Raw genomic sequence first — 23,483 nt, forward strand, 5'->3', positions numbered from 1 at the left:
AAAAACGACAGAGTAAACGAGCTCGTTTCCCGGTCGTTCTGCCGAAACCGCGAGGAAAAAGGAGAGAAGAGGCAATTAAAAAATCAGCATGGAAACTGTAGGAAGGCAAGAGAGAGGGAAAAATAGACGACGGAAGGCGAAGGAAAAAGGAAACGTCGGAACGCGGAAAATACGGTACTTCGGACGAGTTCAAGGGTGAAATAATTCTCGTGGCGCTACTTTTTCCAATAACCATAGGCACGCTGCGCTCGCGATCGATGCACAGCCCGGCAATTATCGGCTCAACTCCTTGGAATAATGCGACCGACCGGGCACACATCGTCAACTTTTCCAGCCCTTCGGTCCTTTCAATTATCCTAGGTGACTGCAAACGAAGCGTCACCTTCTTGGTGCGTACGTATCGGATTTCCGTTCGATCGCGTCTAACTGCTGGCCTGAACACACGGCACACTTTCAACCCTGAGTTTGGCCGTCGTTTCAACAACGTTCTCGTTTGCCATGGAATAACGCAAAAGCTGTCGCAGCTTTGACTCTCTATGTTTGCCAAACGATCCAAGTTTTCGTCCATATAGAGTGATTTCTACTCTTCCGCTAAATTATAGGAGTATAATCTCTACAAACAAGATGTTAGATAACTAATCACCGTTACAAGCTAATTTAACGACGACCCTGGTCCATTTGCACAATTTAAATCATCTTAGTCAGCGCTCTACTGATCTTTATCGTACGAATTTATATCTCCGAACAATTAATCACTTGATATCAAGATCACTTTCTTCCTAGAAAACTTCATCTATATATCAGATTATGTAATAAGTTCGTTTGTATTTGTTCGAAGAAACGTTCAAGATCGTTACTATCTGATATATGGGATATTCAGTGAACGATGTATATTAGTCCCAAAAGTTTCTTTCGTTTTACAAGGAAACAATATAATTTGTTCTATTGGAATACAAAATGGATCATACATAATTCAATGGAATAATATCAAACAAAAAACGCCAAGGATCTGTCGTTTCTTTATAAAACGAAGGAAACTTCTGGGACAACCTAATGCTTGTTATACGACCTCATATATATGTCATTACTAGAATCCTTAGGGTCAAATCTGAATTGAACTCGGTGCAGCGTTCAATGAACCGCGAAACTCTCTGTGAATGCGCGTCGCATCGACGTAATATATTATAGTCTAAAAATACATAATCGATGTCTGTACCTTCAACCGGATGCCAACGCAAAGATTCTATGTCTGGAAATAAAAGGGAAAGAATAGCGAAATTTCGCCACGGTACTTGTGTCTAATCGAAAATTAAGTAAATTCGCTTATACTTAACAAACTTTCGATCTTGTTCCATCATAGAGTCATCGAATCTCTCTGTTCCATACGTACCATAAATTATCGACCGTCTCGCATACATCGTTTATCGAGCAGAGTTTCTCGTACGAATCAATTTCGTGCAAGGTTTCGTGTCTCTCTCTCTCTCTCGTGTCAGCCGGTATTCCCATAGTGATATTTCGCGACAAAAAAAATTTATCTAGTACGGCACGTAAATGGAAAGACGGGTGGAATCCTCCTCGTTCGTTTCCGCGGCGTCGCTTATCCCAAGCGATTACAAAGTACCAGATTGGAAATTGAATTTTCTCGGGCACGATGAAATATGGTCGGCGAAGGTGGCTATTCACGGGTGCGGGTTCCGTTTAGACAAATCGTTTGCCTCGGAACGGAGACCTATTATATATCGCGTTTTACTCCCCGGGAGCGATCGCGCGCGACGTCGATCATCCACTCGACGTGCCTCTCGAACGCGAGTGGTTCACGGTAACACCTCCGCTGCAAAAACCTCTGACCGGCTGTTGCTGTTTGTATATTTGAAAAATATTTTTCGCTCTGTCCGATTCGATTACGGGTCGAGGGTCATCCTGTGCGAAAGCGCGAGGCACGACGCGATAACAAAGATATATGGAACGTGACGCTAGCGAATATCAATAATACAGAGATATTCGGATGGATGAGAGGATTCGATAAAAATTAATCAAAGGAATTCGCATTGCGAAAGAGAGCGGGGCTACGTTTCTCTCGCGTGCTTTTCGAAAGCGATATAGCGTAGCGTTTCACGATTGCTGGCAATAAAGCGCGTGGTGAAAGACCCTCGTGTTCAGCAGAGCCGCAGAAATGTGGAGATCGTTCATTCGGCACGGCGGTCGTCGTGTCGCAGTTTGCTGGCCAAGATTGCAATTTTAAACGATCGGCTCCGAGGAGACTGGCTCACGCGTTACGAGACGCAATATCGAGACGTTGATAATGAGAAATCTACGCACTGCGTCGACAGCGGGCGTAATTAAAACGTCCCGAAAATGGTTTATGCGGATTAATGGCAGTGGCAGCGAGCCGGCCCACTAATGCGTTTTAATTAGAAGAGCGACGTGTTACACGCGAATCTCGTGCCCCTCCACCTAATCCTCTTCGTAAAAAATAATTAATCCGCGCCGTAATTAAACGCGACCACGGTCATCAAAGGAAAGAGTACTCTTTCGTGCAAGTACAAGGATCGAGATGAGAATCTTTGTCGCGACTAACGTGCTTTTTAATCGAGTACAGTGATATGACATACGTAATATAATGAGCCGAGGAACAAAAAATTGTACAATATCTTATAACTATAATCTCGTACGCTTTGTGTTATCGTTCGCAGAAGATACTTGTGATCTAAAAGCCAATTGTTCCTTTTTTATCAAACTTCTCTTATGAATCACATTATCGGTGTAAGCGGTTCTGCGTTCAAGATTCATTAATAGGTCTTGGAGCATATCAGAAGCATGACGGTTGTTATTTGTGATACGATATTTCATTGTAACGATTTCATTGTATAGATATGCGTATATCTCGAGTTGCATATTACCTCCAAGTTGCAGATGATACACTTACAGAGCTGGAACTTCTTGCAAACTCGAGTTCTGCTGGTAGAATAACGCATCTAAATTCATGACAAATAATTTGGCACAAAGCGTCTTAATATTTCGACTCGTAAAGCGACTTATACACCACAGCGTTTAGAGTTACGAGGATTCGCATATGCCGTATACCGTATCTTTTTACGCTATTTATACGCATACCTACATCCGTACGTACATCAACCTAAAAGGATTACTACTCGTAAATGAATAAGTAAGTTAATTTCCAGTTCGTGTGGCGACGGAACGACGCGTTTAAACATTTACAGGCGAGTATCCGTAAACGAAGTTAGGAAAAAGAAGAGGAAGGTAAGGCAGGAGGGCGATATCGAACGTGGCAAATGTCGAGACGACTCGATCGGTAGCTCCGTCACGAAACGGAAAAAAGCTCGTCGTTCGCGGCCACTCGAAAGGACATTTGCCTGGCGTCGCGACGCCGGCTTGGCTACGTTCTAGCCGAGTCTTCGCTCCCGAGAATTCACGCTCCAGTTACGTGACCGGGTCACGAGGTCGGTGTTACGGGGAAGTTACGATGCGCGAGGATAGCTGCCGTCTATCCGACGCCACGTCGGATAAATATCAATGCACTCCTCTCTTCCCGACCGATTCGCCTTCGCGCCTCCAATGGAATAGCGGCTCGCGTTGTTCGCGGTTCGTTTGCGGAGGCTTCGTTCACCGCGCGAGAAACGAGAACTCGATTGGCGCCGTGAGTTTTTCTTAGCCCGAAGGCTACAGCAGGAAAATCTGATAAGTCACATTGTTCGATTCTTACGAGCAAGTTTAACAATTTCAAACTAAAACTCTGCTTTTATTTGACTTTACACCTAAACGTATATATTCTACCTCTTTGGTGATTTTGATTAGATAGAAGATGGAACGATATCGGCAGATCGCGCGTCTTCACTGTTACAGTGACTGCGAGAAATATCGATAGATATTGTTATTTTCAAAAGGAATGTTATTTTTATCAGCTTCTACGTTCCATACGTTCCATGTTCAATGGCGATACGACAAAATTTGATCGAATACCTTCCACTTGTTTACGTACGTAGCATCGCCGCAACGTCGGTAGCGCTGTAACTTATGCGAATCATCTTGCGTAGATACGTATGGTTTTCTGTTGAAATCCTCACCCTCGAGGTATCCCATAGGCAGAAAAAGAAATTCAAAAACATTATCCCCGTGGAAACAGGGACGCCAGAGATAGGGAATTTTTGCGAGTTCGACGAAACGCAACGAAGGGAATTTTACGTGGTCGCGTGTTTCTCGTTTTGTTATTTCTCCGACGGGTGAAAATGCGCAGCTACATTTTCAACGTTTGTTCTACGTCGTTGTTCTCCGCTTTGGGGTCAGGTAATATCCTTGTTTTTTTTCTTTTTTTTTTTTTTTGTAGCACGCGAGCAGAACTGTAATTGGAACGAATCATTTTTCCTACGGTGCTCTAATGTTCCCACGTTACCTTTATAGTTTCGATATACGCGGTGGAAAACGCAACCGTTTGCAACGTCCGAGGCGCAGCGAAATCGATACGTGCGACCGGTGTGCACGACGTGGACAATCGCGAGTGTGAATTATCGAGAGACCGTCTCTCCGATACAAAATAGAATCTAGCGGCGCTACGATTCCGGTCAAGGGACAAAGCGCTCGTTAATTCGATAGACGATGCAAAACAAGCGGTAGATTCGATTTGTGTGCCTGCCGACCGAGTAGATAAGTCTTCCGCTTCGGCCCCGTTCTCGTACTAGCGTACATCAACGCTGCGGAGATCGATAGGGAGTTTTCAGCTTGGCCAAGGGGAACGAGAACAGCAGCTCGTCTTTTTTCAAATCGAATTACACCTGGTCGAGGTCGATTATTCGAAGCAAACGAACCCTCCGAGTTAATTAAGTTAACCTCGTGTCGGCTGGAAATTAGGGTTACGAAAGGTTGCGGCAGGTTAGTCGCGATATTCACGCGCGAGAGAAAAGGCTAGTCGTCCCTGACAAGAGAAGGGTAAACGCGCTAGTCCCCGGTAGGGAGAGAACGAGAATTGGCCGGCTTTTGAAAAGGAACGTCCACGCAAAAAGGGAACAGTGGTGAAGCTTAGTTTGCCCTCGACGCGAAACCAACCCCCTGTTCGGGACGCGGAATGACAGCAAGCGTTTCGTCCATGCAATTACAAGTCCGAATCAAGTTATTTCCGCGGGGCCATCGACTGGCATTTACATACAAATCGGCGACGTGCAAAACGGCTGGTATCGGGACGATCTCGACAGGCGAGGGAAGCTTGCCGGATCGCGTTGACGAACGACCGGTGTCGGGCAACGGCCACAATTTATTCAATGACTGGTACGGCTGGCGATCGATCCCGTAACGAAACGACGCGACGTCCCGGCCGATTGCGCAACCGGTACATCGCGAGGAACGTTCGCTCGATTAAGCATCAACGTGTCACCGATAATTCGGCCGATAATTATGATCGAAACCGAGAAACGCCCAGTTGGATACGGTTTCGTTGCACGTACACGATATTTTCGAGAGAACCACGGGATTTGGCCAATATCGCGGTCGCAACAGCTGTAAACGTGTAGCCGCAAGCGGGCGCCGATTATATAAAATTCCTGGCTGACGTTGGAAGCCGATATCGTGAAAATAAAAGCAGGATTCCTCGAGAAAGTGTCGAGGCCACGGTACATAAAATAAATCGACGTTTTTCAGATAAGACTCGAGGACACGAGCACAAATTCTTTTATCACGCGAGATAAGGACGCGTGTGCAAACTTCTTCCGTAATCGAATTTCTAAGCGGGTGAAGATAGCGCTCTTGATTTCTCGTTAAAGGGATAGGCTTAATCCCAACCAGAGCGCGAATCGTCTTGCTGAAACTAATTTCGCACCAAGCTATTCCTCCATACGATCTAATTTCTATTCTCGCATATCGATCGAAACGCGTTTCATTTTAATACGCCCGGGGTTTTCTTTTAGAAACCTTTTAGAGAGACAAAAAGAGAGAGAGAGATTGAAAACGAAAAAATTGCCTGCGGGAAATTGATTCGATCTAAGCGATGGATTTCCACGAAAGCACAGCTCTTGAAAATCTAGACTTTCCTGAACATGCATGCACGCGAATCCGGCTTAAGAAGCATCGTTTCGCGTGTACAATACGAAACCCCTTTTCCACCTACTTTAACTGAAGGCGCGACTGTTTCTTGTATTCATAGAATCAGGTCCATGGACTGGCTGGTCCATGAATCTAACCAGGCTTTTTCAACGAGTCAGCTTCGATAGCAATTATCAAGCAACGATGTCGGGTTAGAAAAAGGGGTCACGATAGAATTGTTGAAAGAGCCTGATTGTCGTGGTGCAGCTCGCGAATCGCTTATGCGAGCACGAACGAAACGTCGGTGACAAGGAGCAGGAAACTGTTGGAGAGTTTACTAACAATGGAAAAGTTGTAACTTTACGCGAGGTGCTTGACAATTCATCCAATTAGAAAATTCCTGTTCCTCCTTTCCGTTCCAGATCTTTTTTCCATGCCACTCCCGCTACTCTCCCGAGGGGTGCATTAAGACAGTTTCGCTCGCGTGGACGAAAAATGGACGGACGAGCGAGCAAAATAAATTTCAGGAGCTCGCAGAATCTTTGCCGTATCTTAACGGTGTATTTTCCGAGCGACGTTGCGTGCAGGAAAACGAAAAATCGAATGGAAGTTGGCAAGTATGTTAGAACATCGATTATCTTGAACTTGAAACGAGGACGAAACGAAAAAGCCCTGCGAACACTCGACTCTAGCTGCTCGTTTCGTCTGGCAAGTTTCCCTGTTGCGAAAACGTGCTTCGTCTTTTTCGTAATTACTTTTCCAACGGCTCGTAATTACGTACAAAAGAAGCGCAACGAATTCGAACAGCTCCGCCGTTATCGCTAATTCGCTATTATGTAACTAACTTCCCAATGGAACGGGTAACCGCGTCTCTCGCCGCGAGATTCAACGTTTAAAATATTTTTAACCGCTTTACGATGTAATGCAGTTTCATCGCGATTCGCAGTAATCCACCTGATATAGAGGAAACTCTCGCGGTACAGAATAATACAGTTCTACGTTCCGTATTCCACGGTCGTATTGTTCGTTAAATTTTTCCTAATTTTCTGAAGCGTTAAATGTATATTTTTTACACATTATTTTATACGTGTTTTATTTCCTTCTATCAAGTTCCATTTATAACGTAAGTCGCTTTTTTCAAATTTAGAGTTTGCCAGCCCACTTTTAACATCAATTTTAGCGAAGCTAACGAATGAAACACAACTCCCCGCTATTGAATTAGAACCGCTTCGATACGTTTCATTTTTTCACTAAATTTGCGAGACGCGTTGTAATAATAAAATTCATTGACTAAGCTAAGGTGTTACACATATAAATAGCAATTCGTAGCTCCGTTATCAGAAACTTCGCGTTCTCATTATTTTGCTAAATATTCAGAATTTTTATTTTCAAATCGGTTAATGCAATGGTGAGGCAGGTATATGCACTCGCTAGACATTTTCGACGACGTTCAAATCGGGTAAATTGTTTGAAAATATTTCGATGGATATTTCTCGAAACAACGTAGGCAAATCGTTGCTACGTATACTACGTTCTTTCATCATCTACGTAATTAACGCTAATAATTTGCGCAACTAAAAACAGTTCGCCCTCTGTTCGACCTAATATCAGGTCGGTCGAAAAGATTCTTTCGTTTTACAAGGAAATATTATTTTATCGAATTACGTATGATCCATTTAGTTCCATCATAACGTCCGACAGATTAAATTTTATGTTTGTATAAAAATGTGTCTGTAAAAGAAAGACACTTTTCGGACTACCTGATACACTGCTCAAACGATTAAAAAATTATTTCCGCGTCAAAAGCGCAATTTCCGCGCGTGGTCCTAATCAAATCGACGACTCTTCGTGTCAAGGACTAGCAAAGAAACGATTTCTCACCTGAGATACACAGCGATCACGATCAGTGGCCTTTCCTGTCTCGGATCGGTAACCTTGGACGGATGCAGGAACGCTGGAACGTGTAACCGAGACCTCGGATAAAGGGGCCCGTGGGGCACCAGGAGTGTTAGCGAATCGTCGGCCTTGAGCTCCTTGTAATCGGCCCGGTTCGGAGCCAGAGGTACCTGACCCAGTGGCGTGACAGGCTGAATCTGAACTCTGGGTCTGCAGAAGCCAGCCCCGTTGTCAGGCGAGCCAGCCTCCTCTGCTCGTGGCTCGAGCACGGAGTAAGCTACCTGCACGAGCCTGGGCAGGCTCTTGGCGACCTTGACCCGGCCAGAAGCGTCCGGAGGAGGTAACGGTGCCCACCAATCGGCTGGTATGGTGATCTGAGCCAAACAGACTCCGTTCTCTCCATCGGGGCTGCACGCTGCCGTTAGCGCGGAAGCGGACGAAGAACCAGAGGAAGAGGAAGAAGAAGAGGAGGAAGAGGAAGAGGAAGAGGAAGAGGAAGAGGAAGAAGAAGAAGAAGAAGAAGAAGACGAGGAAGAGGGTCTGCCATTGTTGTTCCTGTTGGCAGTGCTCCTCGATGGAGCGGCCAGGCTCGCGTGCAGGACCACACAGACTCTTTGATGTCGAGCGAGAAGCAACTGACGCCTTCCGCCTGCCTCGCTTCCGGCGTGAAAGAGCACTCTTAGCACGGGCGAGTCACGAGGCACGCTGTTTCCAACCAGATGAGCGGACATGTCCAGATGACGCGCACCTAACTCCTGCGCGTCCAGAATCGTCGCCGCTGTTAGGTTTCGCCTCGTTTCCGGGCCTGGTAACGCGTCCAACGGATCTGGAACTATATAGCGAGCCGGTACGGTCTGTTTCGTGCTAAATGGCCCATAGGTCGCCCGAACGGACACCGGCTCGCTCGTCTGAAACACCGTGAATTTGTCTCTCGAGAGTACGGAGCCTGGCGGTGGAGACAGGACCCCGTTAGATAACGTGCCCGTCGATGGAGATATCGACGAGATAGAATCCCCTCGGACAGGATAGTATTGCCTCGGTATGTGCTTCAAGAAAAATCCCCCATCCTTGTTCTCGAAGTGAACCTCCACCGAGGCAGCCACGTCTGAAACCAAATAATAATTTGAATTGGTAACGACGAATGGATAAGAGTTAGGAATGGAGACAGGCTTGCGGTTAACACGACAGCGGATAAATGTTCGACGGAGAGAAAATATGCTGCTAGAAGAGCTACATTGGTTCAGAGATCGAAAGACAACCACTCGATCGAGCACTTGCAAACTTTGCCAACCACTTCGTGTATGGAAGGTTCAAGTTATCTATAGCTACGTACAGGTCACTGTTTCTAATTAAACTCGTGTCTAAACTATGTTCTTCTGCTTTTTATTGTTACGTTTTTTAATAGGTTCGCTACCGGAATCATATACGCAGAGTTGAAATATTCATGGTTTAACTTTGAAAATATAGCGCATTATTATTAAATATATCGCATCTCGCTTCGTCGCTCTTCCTCTGTTTCGATGTAATTTTCATCCTTTTTTTCTTTTTACAACCCTTTTCCTCCGTACGAGAGCTACGCGCGTAAAAGGAATTCAACTTTTTCACCATGTCGTAAGTTTGATAGGGTGGAATATTTATTTTTACGTAGCCAATTTACAACTTTATTACAAGTTTAGGTACAATATCGTTACAATATAATATTTTTGAAGATATTCGATGTCGTTCTTAAGGTCTGTTGCGTTTTCCTTAGTACGAAAGTACGTCGAACCACTGGTACTTCTTCGGAGCACTTGTATCGAACTCGTACTCCTTACAACGTCTTAAGCTGTAATTGTAAGAAGGTCCTCTTTAAAATTGGAAGAGATCATTGCAAGAAAGTTCTCGTTAAAATTACTTGAGTCGAAATTTCTGCGCGATTATTCCTTCGATAGACGAATACTTGCGACAGATCTACGAGGCTGCATCACGCGTAATAAATTCTTCTGTGACAAGTTGAGTATGAAGTTTCACGATAAAGCAAATGAAATTTTAGAAATTAATTCTACAAATCATAAGTTGCTTCGTTACCCTCTTTGATTTGAAATTGTAAAATTCCAAAAAGCAAATCGGTAACGTGGAAATTGTAACTTTTTCATTCGCATATTTTTTTCATCCATTATTTGATGAATTACCGCGCACGAGAATAAAAAGTTATTTTTCCATGCTCTGCTCTCTGTTCGCTAACTTTCACTGCTCTCCGTGACAACTCACGAGAAAAAATGATTCGTTTGCGTCGACCAGTAATTACTTACAAGGTGGATTTGACTTTGCATTTCACGATAGGATAATCCAATCGGAAGCATTTCGTTCCTAAGACGGTGAAATAGGTTCTTCCTACAAGCGCGGCACTAACAGTGTCCCCCGAATTGTGAAGACATTGGCGGAACTCTTCGTCACACTCGCAGTTTAACCTGTTGAACAAATTTCAAATCCGATCTTCCATTTTCTCATCGTTTTCCCGTATCAACGTTTCACTCTCGTTGTTCCCCTTTGTTTGTTTCAACGTTTGAAATTTAATTCCAACATGTTCATACACCACAAATTATCTTCACGAGTTGTTTAAAGTTTAAACGTATTTTTCTACTTTTAGAATAAATAATAACCAATAATTTATACTCCTGTGTATTATGCTCTTACGGTTTGACTAGAAAAGTAAGAAACACCCTGTATATTAAAGCTGAAAAAAATCGAATAAAATTGAACGTCGATAGCAGTTCTAAGTAAGATCGCAAAGGAGTGCACGAGTGTAATTTCCCATTTTCCCAGCAGTATCTCACGAGCAATTGTTCGTTGTACGAATTCGACGGGCAACAGCTTCTGCTACTGACTCGACTAGAGTTCGATATTCACAGCGAGTGATTCACGCGATGTAGAATCTGACTCGGCACGCCTACAAGTCGCGCGCAACGTTACGCCTAATCGCGCGCAATTTCTCATCGAATGCTGGACATTTGGTCGATTCCGGACAAAAATACCGAGTGGGCGTTCACTCGAATCCGATATTACCTCGATCGTTAACACTCTCGGCTGGTTTTATGATAAAGGTTGAATCGACCCGAACGTTGGTTGCCTTCTAGTTTGAAAACTGATATTCGAGACTTTATCTACGCCCGGGGAAAATGTGCACGAGAAAGGGCATCGCTTCGAGGAAGAACTAATTTAAAAACGGCCGCCTCAAGACGCGACCTCGCCAGAAAAGAAACATCTCTCTGGTTCAGCACCGATGCCGCGGGCTTCGCGGTAAAAAGAACTGCGGGGAAAGCGTAAAGAATAAGAAGAAAGTTGGAAAAAACCTCGTATAATCAGCGGGATTAGTTAATCCGTGTTTAGAGCCGTGAGCCTCGATTATATCGGGACACATGTCGTGAGTTCGGCAGCATGCGTCCGTTTGCTTCCATGATCCTAATTCGTTCGTTCCATTTGCTATGTTACCATTTCCGCACCATAATGTTCCTGGTGAAAGGAAATATAAGCTTATATACAGGACATTTTTCTTCGCAAAATTCTGGAGAATCAAAAATGAGGAGAATCGACGTCGTTTATCTATCAGGACGTGGTTACAATGAATGCGTGTTCTGATGGGATTTTCTGCTAACGAACACGAGCACGTTAGAATGGTCCGTCACATGATACGTCGGATGATTCGATTCGTTAAAAGAATGTAGCCGCTGGATTTACTCTGTTCGTTCGTCGGTTTGGGTCTTGGACGAAAATGATGTTTCGCTGTGGATGAAATGCCGGAATGTGAATGACAAAACGCATGTTCAAAGCGTAAAGTCCAAATTTGCCTTTACCTGGGTATATTATCCTGTCCGATACTTCTACCATTTCTCTGTCAGCAAGTGGATAGACGTCTCTGAACGTAACATGCTGAAATGCGTGGACAGAGACGTGGAGGCAAAGCCAGAGAGTGAAAACGCACAACTCCAGAGTCCGCATGGTACACGTGGAACAGTAGGCGCAAAAAAAGAATGAAAGATCAAGAAAGCGGAGGTCTAAATCGGCTCGAGGGTATGCCGAGGAGCAGGACGAAGAGCGATTTCTTCCGATGGTGCTCAGAGTACAAGCGCGCACTTGGCTATTCCTTATACTTATATGAGAACGCACCCTCTATTTACGACCTAGTTTCATTGTTTCTAATCGTGGAAATTATGTTTGGGCGACGCGATAATCGACCAACAAAATTTTAAAATGCCGGAAAGCCAGCACGGAAGCGAACGTGTAATGCATCGAATTTGGACAAATCCTGGAATCACGACAGGAATTTGAAATGGTCCGAAACGTGCATAAATTTAATTGCTACCAGACGTAATTTATGCACGAAGTTAAAAGGTAAACAGCATATGTTGCGTGCGTTTCGTGATAGTCATTATCTTTTCGTTACACATATAGAATATATAGGTCATTATTTTCGATTAAAACTCGTGTCTAAACTACGCTTTTCCGACTTTTTAATCTTTTAACACATTCGCTCCTGAATATTCGTAATCTAATCTGAAAAGTATATTGCACTATTTAATATATCATACACAAGTATAAATAACAAAATACGATTTATTCGCATCCATTATAGTGGCGAATGTGTTCATAATTTTATGTGATATTAACTTTTTATTATCGATTTGTATCTTTAAAGTACACGAATGTATGTTACTCGTCAATAAAATAACTATAGATATTTTTTATTATATTCTTCAAAATACTTTATCTTATCGTGGGTTTTCTAGAAAACTTTATAACATAATATATGTTTGCACACGGCAAGTCCATTTTGTGATAGAATACGTGTTTCAATCATTTTCTTGAACGTTTATAAAATATTATTACGATCAATTATACAGTCGAATATTAATCAAGTTGTACCAAGCGAGTAAATTAATATTACTCGTTTCTCATAAAGCGTCGTTTATTTATCGCCAATTTTCAAAAGTCTTGTATCTTCGAATCTATCGGATTATTCTCTTCTTCGATCATTTCGTATTAAAATACTTCTCTTTAGCTACCAAACGACACAGTAGATAGAAAGTCAACTGTACGTATTTATCCTACATGGTCTTTTACAGGCGTCAATTACATCGAACAGATATTCTTTATTATGCAATCCAGATAAAGCGTTCGATCAAAGTTCGCGTGCAACATTTTCTCCATGCACGTTTACCTTGTAACGAATGAAAATTAATTTCGTATATTTCCCGGCGTGATCTTCAAATGTACATTTATCACGTTTTTTCGTCCGAGCTCCAAATATTTCAACGTACTTCGAACAGATATTCGCCCGTGTACAACCTAGGTAGTCAAACAGTCTCGTCAAAATCCATGTGCAACACTTCTGCATACACGTTCAGCTTATATTAAGAGGCTAAATTAGTTTCATAAAATCCGCGCGTTTTCCTTCGCGCCTTAATAAATCCTCGATATAGCAGCATGTTTATATTAAAAGCAAGTAATTCTGCGAATTTATATGCTGCGTTAAATTAACATAGAAACGAACACGGTGAAGCACTTTGAGCCCGCGAGTCCAGGAACTCGAAACATCGTTCGATTCTGTCTCGCAAGCAACGACGCTGTCCAGCTTATTACACCAGGGAATCTCTCGTTCCGAGCCGAGATGTTCCGATAAAGATTTGCAAGATAAAAGTTCGAGTGGAAAGTCGTGTAGAAATATCAACGATTTCCCAGATACCACGTCATTTGCCTAATATAGTATAGCCAGTATGGCATTATAGTATCGGGCCGCTCGAGGCAGCACTCCGTTTCTTCCATAAATCGAAAAATTCGTTTCGCCAGACTGGTCGAGAGACACGGGACAGTCTCGATAAAGCGTAGTTGGGGAATATTTCCTTCGCTGAAACAAAGTTCGCGTACTTATCCGCGTTCGAAAGTTCACACAGGTAAGCGGGAGAAATTGTAAATCGGCGGGGCGAGGCGTGGCGTGGCTCGTGGCGTGGCGCGGCTGCGCTCGATCCGGACATAAATTTCCAGGGAAATCCTCCACTAAGCGCCAGGTGCCCGCACACCCTCTCGCGTAAAATGGAGGAAAACGCGCGGAAAGCCGAGACCAATTCAACTCTGCTCGCTTATCTTTTGCGCTACTCGCTCGTTGCCGTGTGCTTCTCCGTTTCCATGTAATTTCCTTCTTTTTTTTACTACTCTTCCCCTCCGCACGAGAGCTACGCGCGCAAAAGAAACTCGTTTATCTCGCTCGTCAACGTTTCCGCTATGTCGTGCGTCCGATAGGGTGCGATATTTATTTTTATGCAACTGTTTTGCGCCTTTATTACAGATTTAAGGTAGAATATTGATCCTTTCGAAGATACTCGATATCGTTCTTATGATTTGCCCAAGTATCGTTAGTATTCAGGTAAATCGGACCACTGGTACTTTTTCGGAGTAACTGTAATTGTAAGAAGCTGCCCTCTAAAGTTGTAAGAGATCGTTGCGAGAAAGTTTTCATCAAAATTACTTGGGTCGAAATTTCTGCGCGATTACTTCTTCGATAGACGAATACTTGCGACAGATCTGCGAGGCTGCGTCACCACACGTAATAAATTCTTCTGCGACAAGTCGAGTGTCAGGTTTGACGATAAAGCAAATGAAACTTTAGAAATTAATTCTACAAATCATAAGTTATTTCCATGTTTTATTTGAAATTGTAAAATTCCCAAGAATAAATCAGCAACATAGGAATTGTAACTTTTTAATTCACTGATTTCATTATTTGATGAATTATTGCACGAGAGAATAAACAGTTATTTTCTCATGTTCTACTCTCCATTCGCTAACCTTCCGTGCTGTCTGTGAGAACACGAGAAAAGATCGTTCGTCTGCATCGAACGATAATTACACTTACATCAAGGATCTGGTTTTACACAGCACGATAGGATAATCCAGTCGGAAGCATTTCGTTAACACGAAAGTGAAATACGTTTCTACTACTAGCTTGACACTAATTGTTTCCCGCGAATTGTGAAGACAACGGCGAAACTCTTCGTCACAGTTGCAACTTAACCCGTTCTACGAATGTCCAATCCGATCTTCCATTTACTTATCTTTCTATATTAACTCTCCATCGTTCCACGTTGCCATTGAAACGTCCCTGATTAACCACTTGCATTCGAAGGGACATTTAAAATTTAATTCCAATTAGTTCACAGTCGAATAAACTATTTTTAAAAGTTGTTTAAAATTGTATCCCTATATCTTCGGCATAAATAATGGACACTTCGTACTGTCGTGTATTACGTTCCTATGATTTGAATAGAAAAGTAAGAAAGCCTTTGTATGTTGAAATTGAAAAGAAGGAAACAAATGAAATGGAACGTCCATTGCAGTTCTACATAAGATTGCAAAGGGTTGCCCGAGACAGAGTATAATTTCCCATTTTCCTGGAAGAATCTCGCAAGAAACTGATCGCTGTACTAATTCGACGGACGACAAAGAGTTTCTGACTCTGACTTGGCTAGAGTACGACGTTCACAGCGAATGATTCACGCGAGGTAGCATCCGACTAGGCACGCCTACAAATCGCGCGCAGCGTTACGCCTAAACGCTTAATTTCTCATTCAATACTGGACATTCGGTCGATTCCGGACAAAAATTCTATGTGGGCGTTCACGCGAACTCTGTGTTAACGCGGTCGTTAACATTCGTCTGCTTCTATGATTAAAGTCGAATCGTTGAACGACGCGGGCGTTGGCTGCGTATGATTTGCAAACCGACGTTACAGTCTTCCTCTGTCATCTACTCTGGGAAAATCGTGCATTTCTTGTGAGAAAAACCATCGCCCCGCTATTCCGAGGAAGAAGAACTGATTCAAAGCGGTTGCCTGAAGATGCGTTCGCGCAAAGAAAGAAACGTCTCTCTTATTCAGCAGCGATGCCGCGAGCATCGCGGTAAAAACAAGTTTGAGAAAAGCGTAGAGGATGAAGAACAAAGTTGGGAAGAAGCTGGTATAATCGGTAGAATTATATAATCCGCGTTTAATGCCACGATTAGATCGGTACACGAATCCTGAGTTCGGCAGAATGTGCCCGTTTCATTCCCTTACATCCCCGTTTTCTAGGCTGATTTATCGTCGTATCCGCGATATAACGTTCCTGGCGGAAGGAAATATAAGAACACGAATAACGAATAGCTTCCTTCAGGAAATTCTTAAGTGCTGGAAATGATGAAAACTATCGTAGCGATGTGACGATGTTCTTCTTCTATCGGGACATGATTACAGCGAATGCGTGTTTTGATAGAATGTTGTTCTAACGAACACGAATACGTCAGGATGATCCACTGAATTTATCAAATGTACGTAAGGGTTTTACTGGCTTTGATTTGTTTATTCGTCGATTTGGGTGACCGTCTTGGACGAAAATGATCTTTCACGGTGGATGAAAACTCCGCGATGCACTTCCATAGCGTAAAGTCCAAATTTGCCTTGTACATTATCCTCTCCGATGGTCTTATCACTTCATCGTCGGCAAATCTCTGAACATAACACGCTGATGTGTGTAAAGAAAGAAGTGAAGGGAGACCCAGAGAGAGAGAGAACGCGCGACAACTCCAGGATCCGCATGGTACACGTTGATCGGCAGGCGGAAAAAGTGGAGAAAATAAAGAAGATGGAGGTCCAAAGACTCGGAAAATGCCGAAAAGCAGGGCTAAATGCGGTTCCTTCCGACCATGAACAGAATATAAGTGCACGCTTGGCTATTGCTTAGACTTATATAAGGAAATATGTCCCATTTACGAGGCAGTTTCAGCGCCACTGATCGTGGAAATTACGTTCGATCGATGCGATAATTTGCCAATAAAATTTGTAAACGTCGAGAACTAAGTACGAAAATGGACGCGTGATGAAACAAATTTGAAATGAATCATCGAATCACGACAGGAATGTGGAATGGCATGAAACGTGCATAAATTTATCTACAAGTTAAAACAACGTGTGTTACGTGCGGTTCGTGATGGGTATTATCTTTCGGTTATACGCATAGAATATATAGTACATTATTTTCGATTAACCTCGTGTATAAACTATAGCCTCTCGTTTTTCCTTTTTTCTTTTTTCGTTTTTTGGCACTTTCGTTTCCCGCGTCATATTAAACAAAATATTCGTACTCTGATCTAAAAAGTACATCGTATTATTAAATATATTGTACATAAGTAGAAGAAACAAAATACGATCTGTTTCCATCGATGATAATAGCGAATGTATTCATAATTTTTTATTATCCATTTATATCTTCAACGTGCGCGAATATAAATTGCTCGATAATAAAACATCTATAGATATCTTTTATAATATTATTAAAGATACTTTTATGAATATCCAAAATAGCCAAATAGTCTCGTAAAAATCCACGCGCACCCACTTTCTGCTTATATAAACACTTCGCTGCCCGCGTAAATTTATTAGTAACTTTAATCAGTAGCCCGTGTTTTTTTTTTTTTTTTTTGGTAAAAATTCCAAGTTCGTATAGTTTACGCAAAAGGTCGACTTCCGTACGATATTAACGCGGTATCACGACACGTTGTTACCACTGGACGTGAATGTGTTAAGAGCCAAAATTAGTTTCGTGCGATCCGCGCATTTCTCTTAATAAATCCTCGATCTGACGAGATATTAGGAAGAAATTATTCTGTGCATTTAGAAGGTTGTATCGACGTTTTATTTAGCCTGTGAATATCTGCGTCATATCGTCATTTTGATAGGGTGTGACATTTATATCTTTATGCTGCTATTTTGCAACTTTGTTGACTTGTACAATATTGACTTTTTGAAGATACAATGTTGAAGATACTCGATGTCGTCTGTGGATCGTCCTTAACATTAAAACGTATGTAAATCGAACCACTGATACCTTTTCTGACCTTTCGTATTGAGCTCGTACTTCTCACATCGCAAGAAACTGTAATTGTAAGAAGATTCTCTTTGAGGTAGTTTGTATTCCTGCGCGATTATTTCGTTGCTAGACGAATATGTATTGTATTTGTGATAGATCAGCGAGACTGCATGATACGAGCATGCTTTGTTTCATGTATATTTCATAATCCAGTCCATTGGACTGTACGAGGAAATATACTCGATCGGGTATTCTTGCGGCGATTTCTGAGCATTTCTGTATACATTATTCCGTATACTAGACAGTATACCATTCATACGTTACAGTATATTGTTCTAAATTTGTACATACGTGCTCGTTACATAACTAGAATCTCTTGCACAATTGGACTAATATTATGTATCTGTATTAGTAAAACGTTACACGTTACAAATTACGAATTTATTAGCATCGATAAACGCTTGTGCGACAGTAACGAGATCGATGATAAAATAGTTTTAAACGTGAAATCTATAAGTTATTCGATTGCCCTTATATTTGATTTGAAATTGCATAATTCAGCATGAGATCAATAATATATAAGTTGTAACTCTCTCTGTCCCACTGATTTTACTATTTTACAAATTATCGTGCAAGAGAATGAAAAGTTATTTTGTCATGCTCTGCTCTTTGTTCGCTGAAATTCAGGAGAAAAAAATCGTTCGTATCGAACGGTAATTACACTTACAGCCAGGATCTTTCTATGCATTTCACGATAGGATAATCCATTCGGAAGCATTTCGTTCCTAATATGGTGAAATAGCCCATTCCCACTAACTTGCCACTTATTTCGTCTTTCGATTTTTTAAGACATTGACGGAACTTTTCGTCGCAGTCGCAACTTAACCTGTTCAAAAAATATCCAAATTGTCTTTTATCTTCGTCTCCTTATAATGCTTATTGAAACGTTTACAGTTAAGCACTTGCAGTCGAAGGAACATTTGAAATTTAACTCCAACTAGTTCACAGCGAATAAGCTATCTCTAAAAGTCGTTAAAAATTTTAATGCATTTTCATATCTATCGAATAAATAGTAGTAGGAACCTTATGATCCTACGTATTATAGTACTCACGATTCGGTTAGAAAAGTAAGAAACTTACTTAAATGGAATAGTATGTCGAAAGTTCTACATCGGATCGCAACTGCTCAATGACGGGTTTCATTTTCTGAGTTTCAAGGAGCAGCTTGCAAGGAAAAGTAACCGAGATACAAATTCCGGCTTCTCATCTTGACTCGACTAGCGAACTTGAGTTCGATATGCACGGCGAATGATTCATACGAGGTAGCAACCGGCTAGGCACGCCTACAATTCGCGCATAGCTTTATGTCTAATCGTGCGCAATTTCTCACTGGATACTGGACATTTGGTCGATTCCGGACGAAAATTCCGTGTAGGCGTTCACGCGAACCTGGCATTACCGCGCTCGTTAACATTCGCGTAGTTCTATGATAAAAGTAGAACGTTTAACGGCTTGGATGTTGTCCGCGTCAGGCTCGAAAGCCAACGTTACAGTCTCGTTCTGTGTAACATTGCAGGAAATTCGTGCAACCCGTACGAGAAACAACGTCGCTCCGAGGAAGAAGAATTAATTTCGAACGTCTGCCTCGAAACACGAGCGCGCTAGAAAAGAAACTTCCCTTTGGTTCAGCACCGATGCCGCGGGCTTCGCGCTAGAAAGGATTCCGGCAAAAGCGCGGAGAATAAGAAGAAAGTTGGAAAAAACCTCGTATAGTCAGCGGTATTAGTTAATCCGTGTTTAGTGCCACGAGCCTCGATTATATCGGAACACATATCGTGAGTTCGGCAGCATGCATCTGTTGATTTCAATTTTCCTAACTCATTCGGTCCACTTGATATATTACCCTGGCCGCACCATAATGTTCCTGCAGGAAGCGAATATAAGAACATGGAGAACGTCTATAATGAAAAAGCTATACAGGGTGAGTCGGTAAAAAGAGAAATAATCCGTTATCTATTGACTTTATCAAAGTAAGCTCGAGATGAAATTTATCGAGATAAAAGTTAAAGAGTGTGATCATTTCTTGACAAAGTCGGTAGACAACGAACTATTTTCGCCAGTGGTTTTTACCCACTCACCCTGTGCATGGGAAATTTTAATACTTTTCGCTGATAAAATCTTCAAAAATTGAATATGAGAACCGTGCGTGTTCTGAAATGTCGTTGTAACGAACACTCGTTCGATTTATTAAAAGTACGCAGCGACTGACTTTACTTTGTTCGCTCGTCAATTTGGATGTTTGTATTAAACGAAAACGATCTTTCACTGTGAGTGAATTATCCATGATGCACATAGAAAATATAAAGTCTACATTTGCCTTTACCTGGAAATATCCTAGTGTAATCGTAAGAAAGAAGCCATCTCTCCGACAGTTCGTCGTCGATATTAGTATCAGAAAATGGATCGGTGTTTCTCAATATAATAGGCTGATGTGCGTAAACAGAGACGTGGCAAGAGAGCCAGAGAGCGAAAACGCACGACAATCCAAGGACCTGCATGGTACACGTGGAACAACAGCCAGAAAACAAACGGAGGAGAATACGGTGGAGCCTCAAAAACTCGAGAAAATATGGAGAAACGGAGGGAAAAGTGGTTCCTTCCGACCAGAGCTTGTTAAAGTAGTATTTCAAATACTTTTTCTCCAAATTTTGTCCAGCGAAAGTTCCGACAGTGTTCGGAATACAATTGCACAGTCGGCTGTTTCTTACGCTTATATGAGAAAGTGTTTTCCATTTATGACCCAATTTCATCGCGTGCATTCTTAGAAATTACGTCCGGGCCATGCGATAATCGGCCAACAAAATTTTTAAAACACCGAAAAACCAATTACAGAAGCGAACGTGTAATGCAACGAATTTGGACGAAGCTTCGAATCACGACAGGAATTTGGAATGGCCCGAAACATGCATAAATTTGACTGTTACCAGCCGTAATTTATGCACCAAGTTAAAAGGCAAACAGCGTGCGTTGCGTGCGTTTCGTGACGGTTATTATCTCTGCGTGGCGCGAAATAAAACGCAAACGGTCGAAACACGTTGATGTTTTATAGGTGGTCGCGCACGATTCGTCCGTCTATATATTTTAATGATCTCTGCAACGTAAATTATTCGTTAGTTCGAATCGCGGATCACGAACGTGAACAGGGGCATGTACATGTATCGCGCTTCTAGACGAGCGGAGACGTCCCAGCAACACGTGTCTCTTTCTGTGTCACATCGACAGACAAAAATTTCAACGATATCGAATTAACGCGAACATATTACGCGAGTCACGCAAAATGTTTGCAAATATTTCATTAACGCTGTAACGAAGCACGACTATATGGTGATTACATTGATCAAATTTGAAACGAATCTGAAAATTCGTAACGAGTGCATAGAAGATACAAGATATTTATTACGTAAATACATTTCGCCAAATATTTCAATTATTACTACATTAGTAAGTAAGAATGACTATTTCCATCGCTAAACATATCTCGAAGACTATGCTGTATGTTGGCTTTTATTAAATTTATTATACGGGTGTTACCAAATATATGTTTGTAACGAACGTCACCTATACACGTTTCCATGCCGGTTGTAAATTTTACAAATATTATAATCACGATAGTACTGTCTCATCGTGTTGCGAATGAAATTTTAAAAAGTTTCATGTAACGTATTCATAAAAAAATGTTGCCTGGTGAATGTTCAAATTACTTTCGCGATCCGCTACAATATGTCACGAACCCAGACAAGAATTTCAACGTTATCGGATTAATGTACATGCTTTTTTCAGCTCATTGCGACCACTCAACTACGGATATATCGTGTGACAGATACATTTCTCACGGTGCAAGCTATCGATCGCATTCAATCCACGTTGTTATCGTGTTGGCAATCCTCGAGATCGGGGCAAAGAAAATGTCTGATATTTCGCGGACCAACCAGTCCTTCCTGGCGACGAGCACAGTCTGACAGCCACAGACTCACGGCTGTAATGCGATTTGTCGAGACTGGTGGACCGATTCCCTCCACTCGAAAACGCATCTCGAGACGGTCTTCGTCTACCTCCTGTTTCATTCTTTCCAGAAACCCCTCGAAAGGGTCGGGTGGCGGAGGCGTCGGGGCGCGTACGGTCTCACGAACAGGCTCCAGACATTCGCAAATACCGTGAAGGATATTTTCGAGCCCGATGGGTTCGTAGTCATCGATTTCCTCGTACGACATCGTCGTCTCCCCTCTATCCTCTTCTCCGTAATACAGGAACGAGTCTCTGTCGTAAACGCTGTAGTCCGTGTCCAAGAAACGGATGTCAGGAACGGCAGGTTGCGGCGAATCGCGACCAACGTTAAAGCGACTCCCGCTCTTCGTTTCTCGCTAAACGAAACGTTCGATACGTTTTATAAAAATGGCAGAGAAATCAGCCGCGCATCAACGATTAATTGTTTTTTTCAGTCGCCAAACAAACACCGAACGGTCGGGAAACGATTGCAAGATTACCATTCGGTCTGCTGGCAGAGAAAAATCGTAACGTTTAACGAACGACGAGCAAACAGTAAACTCATTCCCGAAGCGAAATTAAAGGGACACGGTTTTTCAACGCTCCTCCGAGGTAGAAAATCAGCTATCCAATCCACGCGATTCAACATTCGTTACCGCGACATAATTAAACCAAGTAGCGCTTTTATCCACAGCTCGTATTTTTTATACTACCCGATACGTTCCGTTTATTTACGAACCTCTTTCTCCGATAATTTCTCCGATACCATCGATTCGACGTCGATCTGGTCTTTTAGCGCCGCAACGACGACCACTTCCTGCTGCGCTTCGTCAACATCGGAAGGTCGTGCGTCACCGCTGTAATCCTTCAAAACTTGTAAGATCCCGGAAGATCGACTTTCGCTGGGAGTAAGCGGGCAAACATCCAGCTTGCCGGATTCTTCTTCCTGACGGCAGTTCGATTAAAAGTGGCATGTTTGTCGGAGAACGAGACATAGAACGAAGAAAAATTACTGGCAAAAGCATTAATTGGCCGAGTATCGGTACCCTCAGCCTTCGGATCCGATCGATTTTCACTGAATTAACTCGACTCACACCAGGGAAAAGCAGCGTTTCCGCTAAAATATGCTACAATCAGTACGTTCTGTAAATTTGCGCTACGCATCCGCGATTCGCCGTTTACCGAGGGCGCTGAAACACCCGGTTCCACGCATCGAGTAATTATTTCTCTGGCCCTGTTTCGATTGCGCGGCGATTCCATTTGCATCGGTGCGTTATTAACGAAATTATATTTGGTGATTGCCGGGAAAGCACTCGACGAGCTCGTCGAGTCCCACGTTTGCTCTCGCAACCTTTTCCGTTCCATTAATCGCGACCGATCCCGAATACCCTGAAAAATCATTCGCCATTCGCCGAATAAGCTACCGGGAACCACAGTAGATAATCTCCGGCCGAATTGTACATCGCGCCACAGAACGCACACGTAGCTACATTTTTCCTCTCTATTAAACGGTGTACTCGCGTATCGACCAGCGAATCGAACTTCCGATTCCATGAAAAATAGGATTAAGGTGAACTTACGCTTTACAACGTTTGACGCGCGAATGTTTCATCCACGATGAAAGGTATAGAGATTGTC

The 23,483-nt window shown here is 42.6% G+C and overlaps 3 protein-coding genes across 4 annotated transcripts in view; all 3 read right to left on the reverse strand.

Moving 5' to 3' along the window:
- LOC132911484 (transmembrane protein 132E) overlaps positions 1-23,483 on the reverse strand; it is a 79,139-nt gene that overhangs the window by 20,012 nt on the left and 35,644 nt on the right. For both annotated transcript variants that reach the window (XM_060968138.1, XM_060968139.1), the window contains exon 2: positions 7,912-9,031. In XM_060968138.1, coding sequence (XP_060824121.1) covers positions 7,912-9,031 — 1,120 coding nt within the window. The remainder of the gene's footprint in view (positions 1-7,911; positions 9,032-23,483) is intronic.
- On the reverse strand, positions 9,656-11,985 carry LOC132911528 (phospholipase A2). Its single transcript, XM_060968232.1, has 4 exons — positions 11,760-11,985; positions 11,259-11,418; positions 10,218-10,376; positions 9,656-9,751 (listed from the first exon to the last, which is right to left on the reverse strand). The coding sequence occupies exons 1-4, from the start codon at positions 11,902-11,904 to the stop codon at positions 9,673-9,675; spliced, it is 543 nt and encodes a 180-aa protein (XP_060824215.1). The 5' UTR covers positions 11,905-11,985; the 3' UTR covers positions 9,656-9,672.
- LOC132911527 (phospholipase A2-like) lies at positions 17,535-20,427 on the reverse strand. The gene is made up of 4 exons (XM_060968231.1): positions 20,185-20,427; positions 19,566-19,725; positions 18,529-18,687; positions 17,535-17,867 (listed from the first exon to the last, which is right to left on the reverse strand). Exons 1-4 carry the CDS (start codon positions 20,357-20,359, stop codon positions 17,789-17,791), a joined length of 573 nt encoding a protein of 190 aa, XP_060824214.1. The 5' UTR covers positions 20,360-20,427; the 3' UTR covers positions 17,535-17,788.

This window comes from Bombus pascuorum, chromosome 10, assembly GCF_905332965.1.
Source record: "Bombus pascuorum chromosome 10, iyBomPasc1.1, whole genome shotgun sequence".
Lineage (NCBI taxonomy): Eukaryota > Metazoa > Arthropoda > Insecta > Hymenoptera > Apidae > Bombus > Bombus pascuorum.

What these genes read in the sequence shown, in the direction of transcription:
- LOC132911528 (XM_060968232.1), bottom strand. Translation starts at nt 11,904, where the DNA reads ATGCGGACTCTGGAGTTGTGCGTTTTCACTCTCTGGCTTTGCCTCCAC. An exon ending in AATCCCGCTGATTATACGAG is followed by an intron (nt 10,377 to 11,258) that starts GTTTTTTCCAAC and finishes TTTGTTCAACAG; the next exon opens with GTTAAACTGCGAGTGTGACG. An exon ending in TGCAAAGTCAAATCCACCTT is followed by an intron (nt 9,752 to 10,217) that starts GTAAGTAATTAC and finishes TTACAATTACAG; the next exon opens with CTTAAGACGTTGTAAGGAGT.
- LOC132911527 (XM_060968231.1), bottom strand. Translation starts at nt 20,359, where the DNA reads ATGCAGGTCCTTGGATTGTCGTGCGTTTTCGCTCTCTGGCTCTCTTGC. An exon ending in AATACCGCTGACTATACGAG is followed by an intron (nt 18,688 to 19,565) that starts GTTTTTTCCAAC and finishes TTTTTTGAACAG; the next exon opens with GTTAAGTTGCGACTGCGACG. An exon ending in TGCATAGAAAGATCCTGGCT is followed by an intron (nt 17,868 to 18,528) that starts GTAAGTGTAATT and finishes TTACAATTACAG; the next exon opens with TTTCTTGCGATGTGAGAAGT.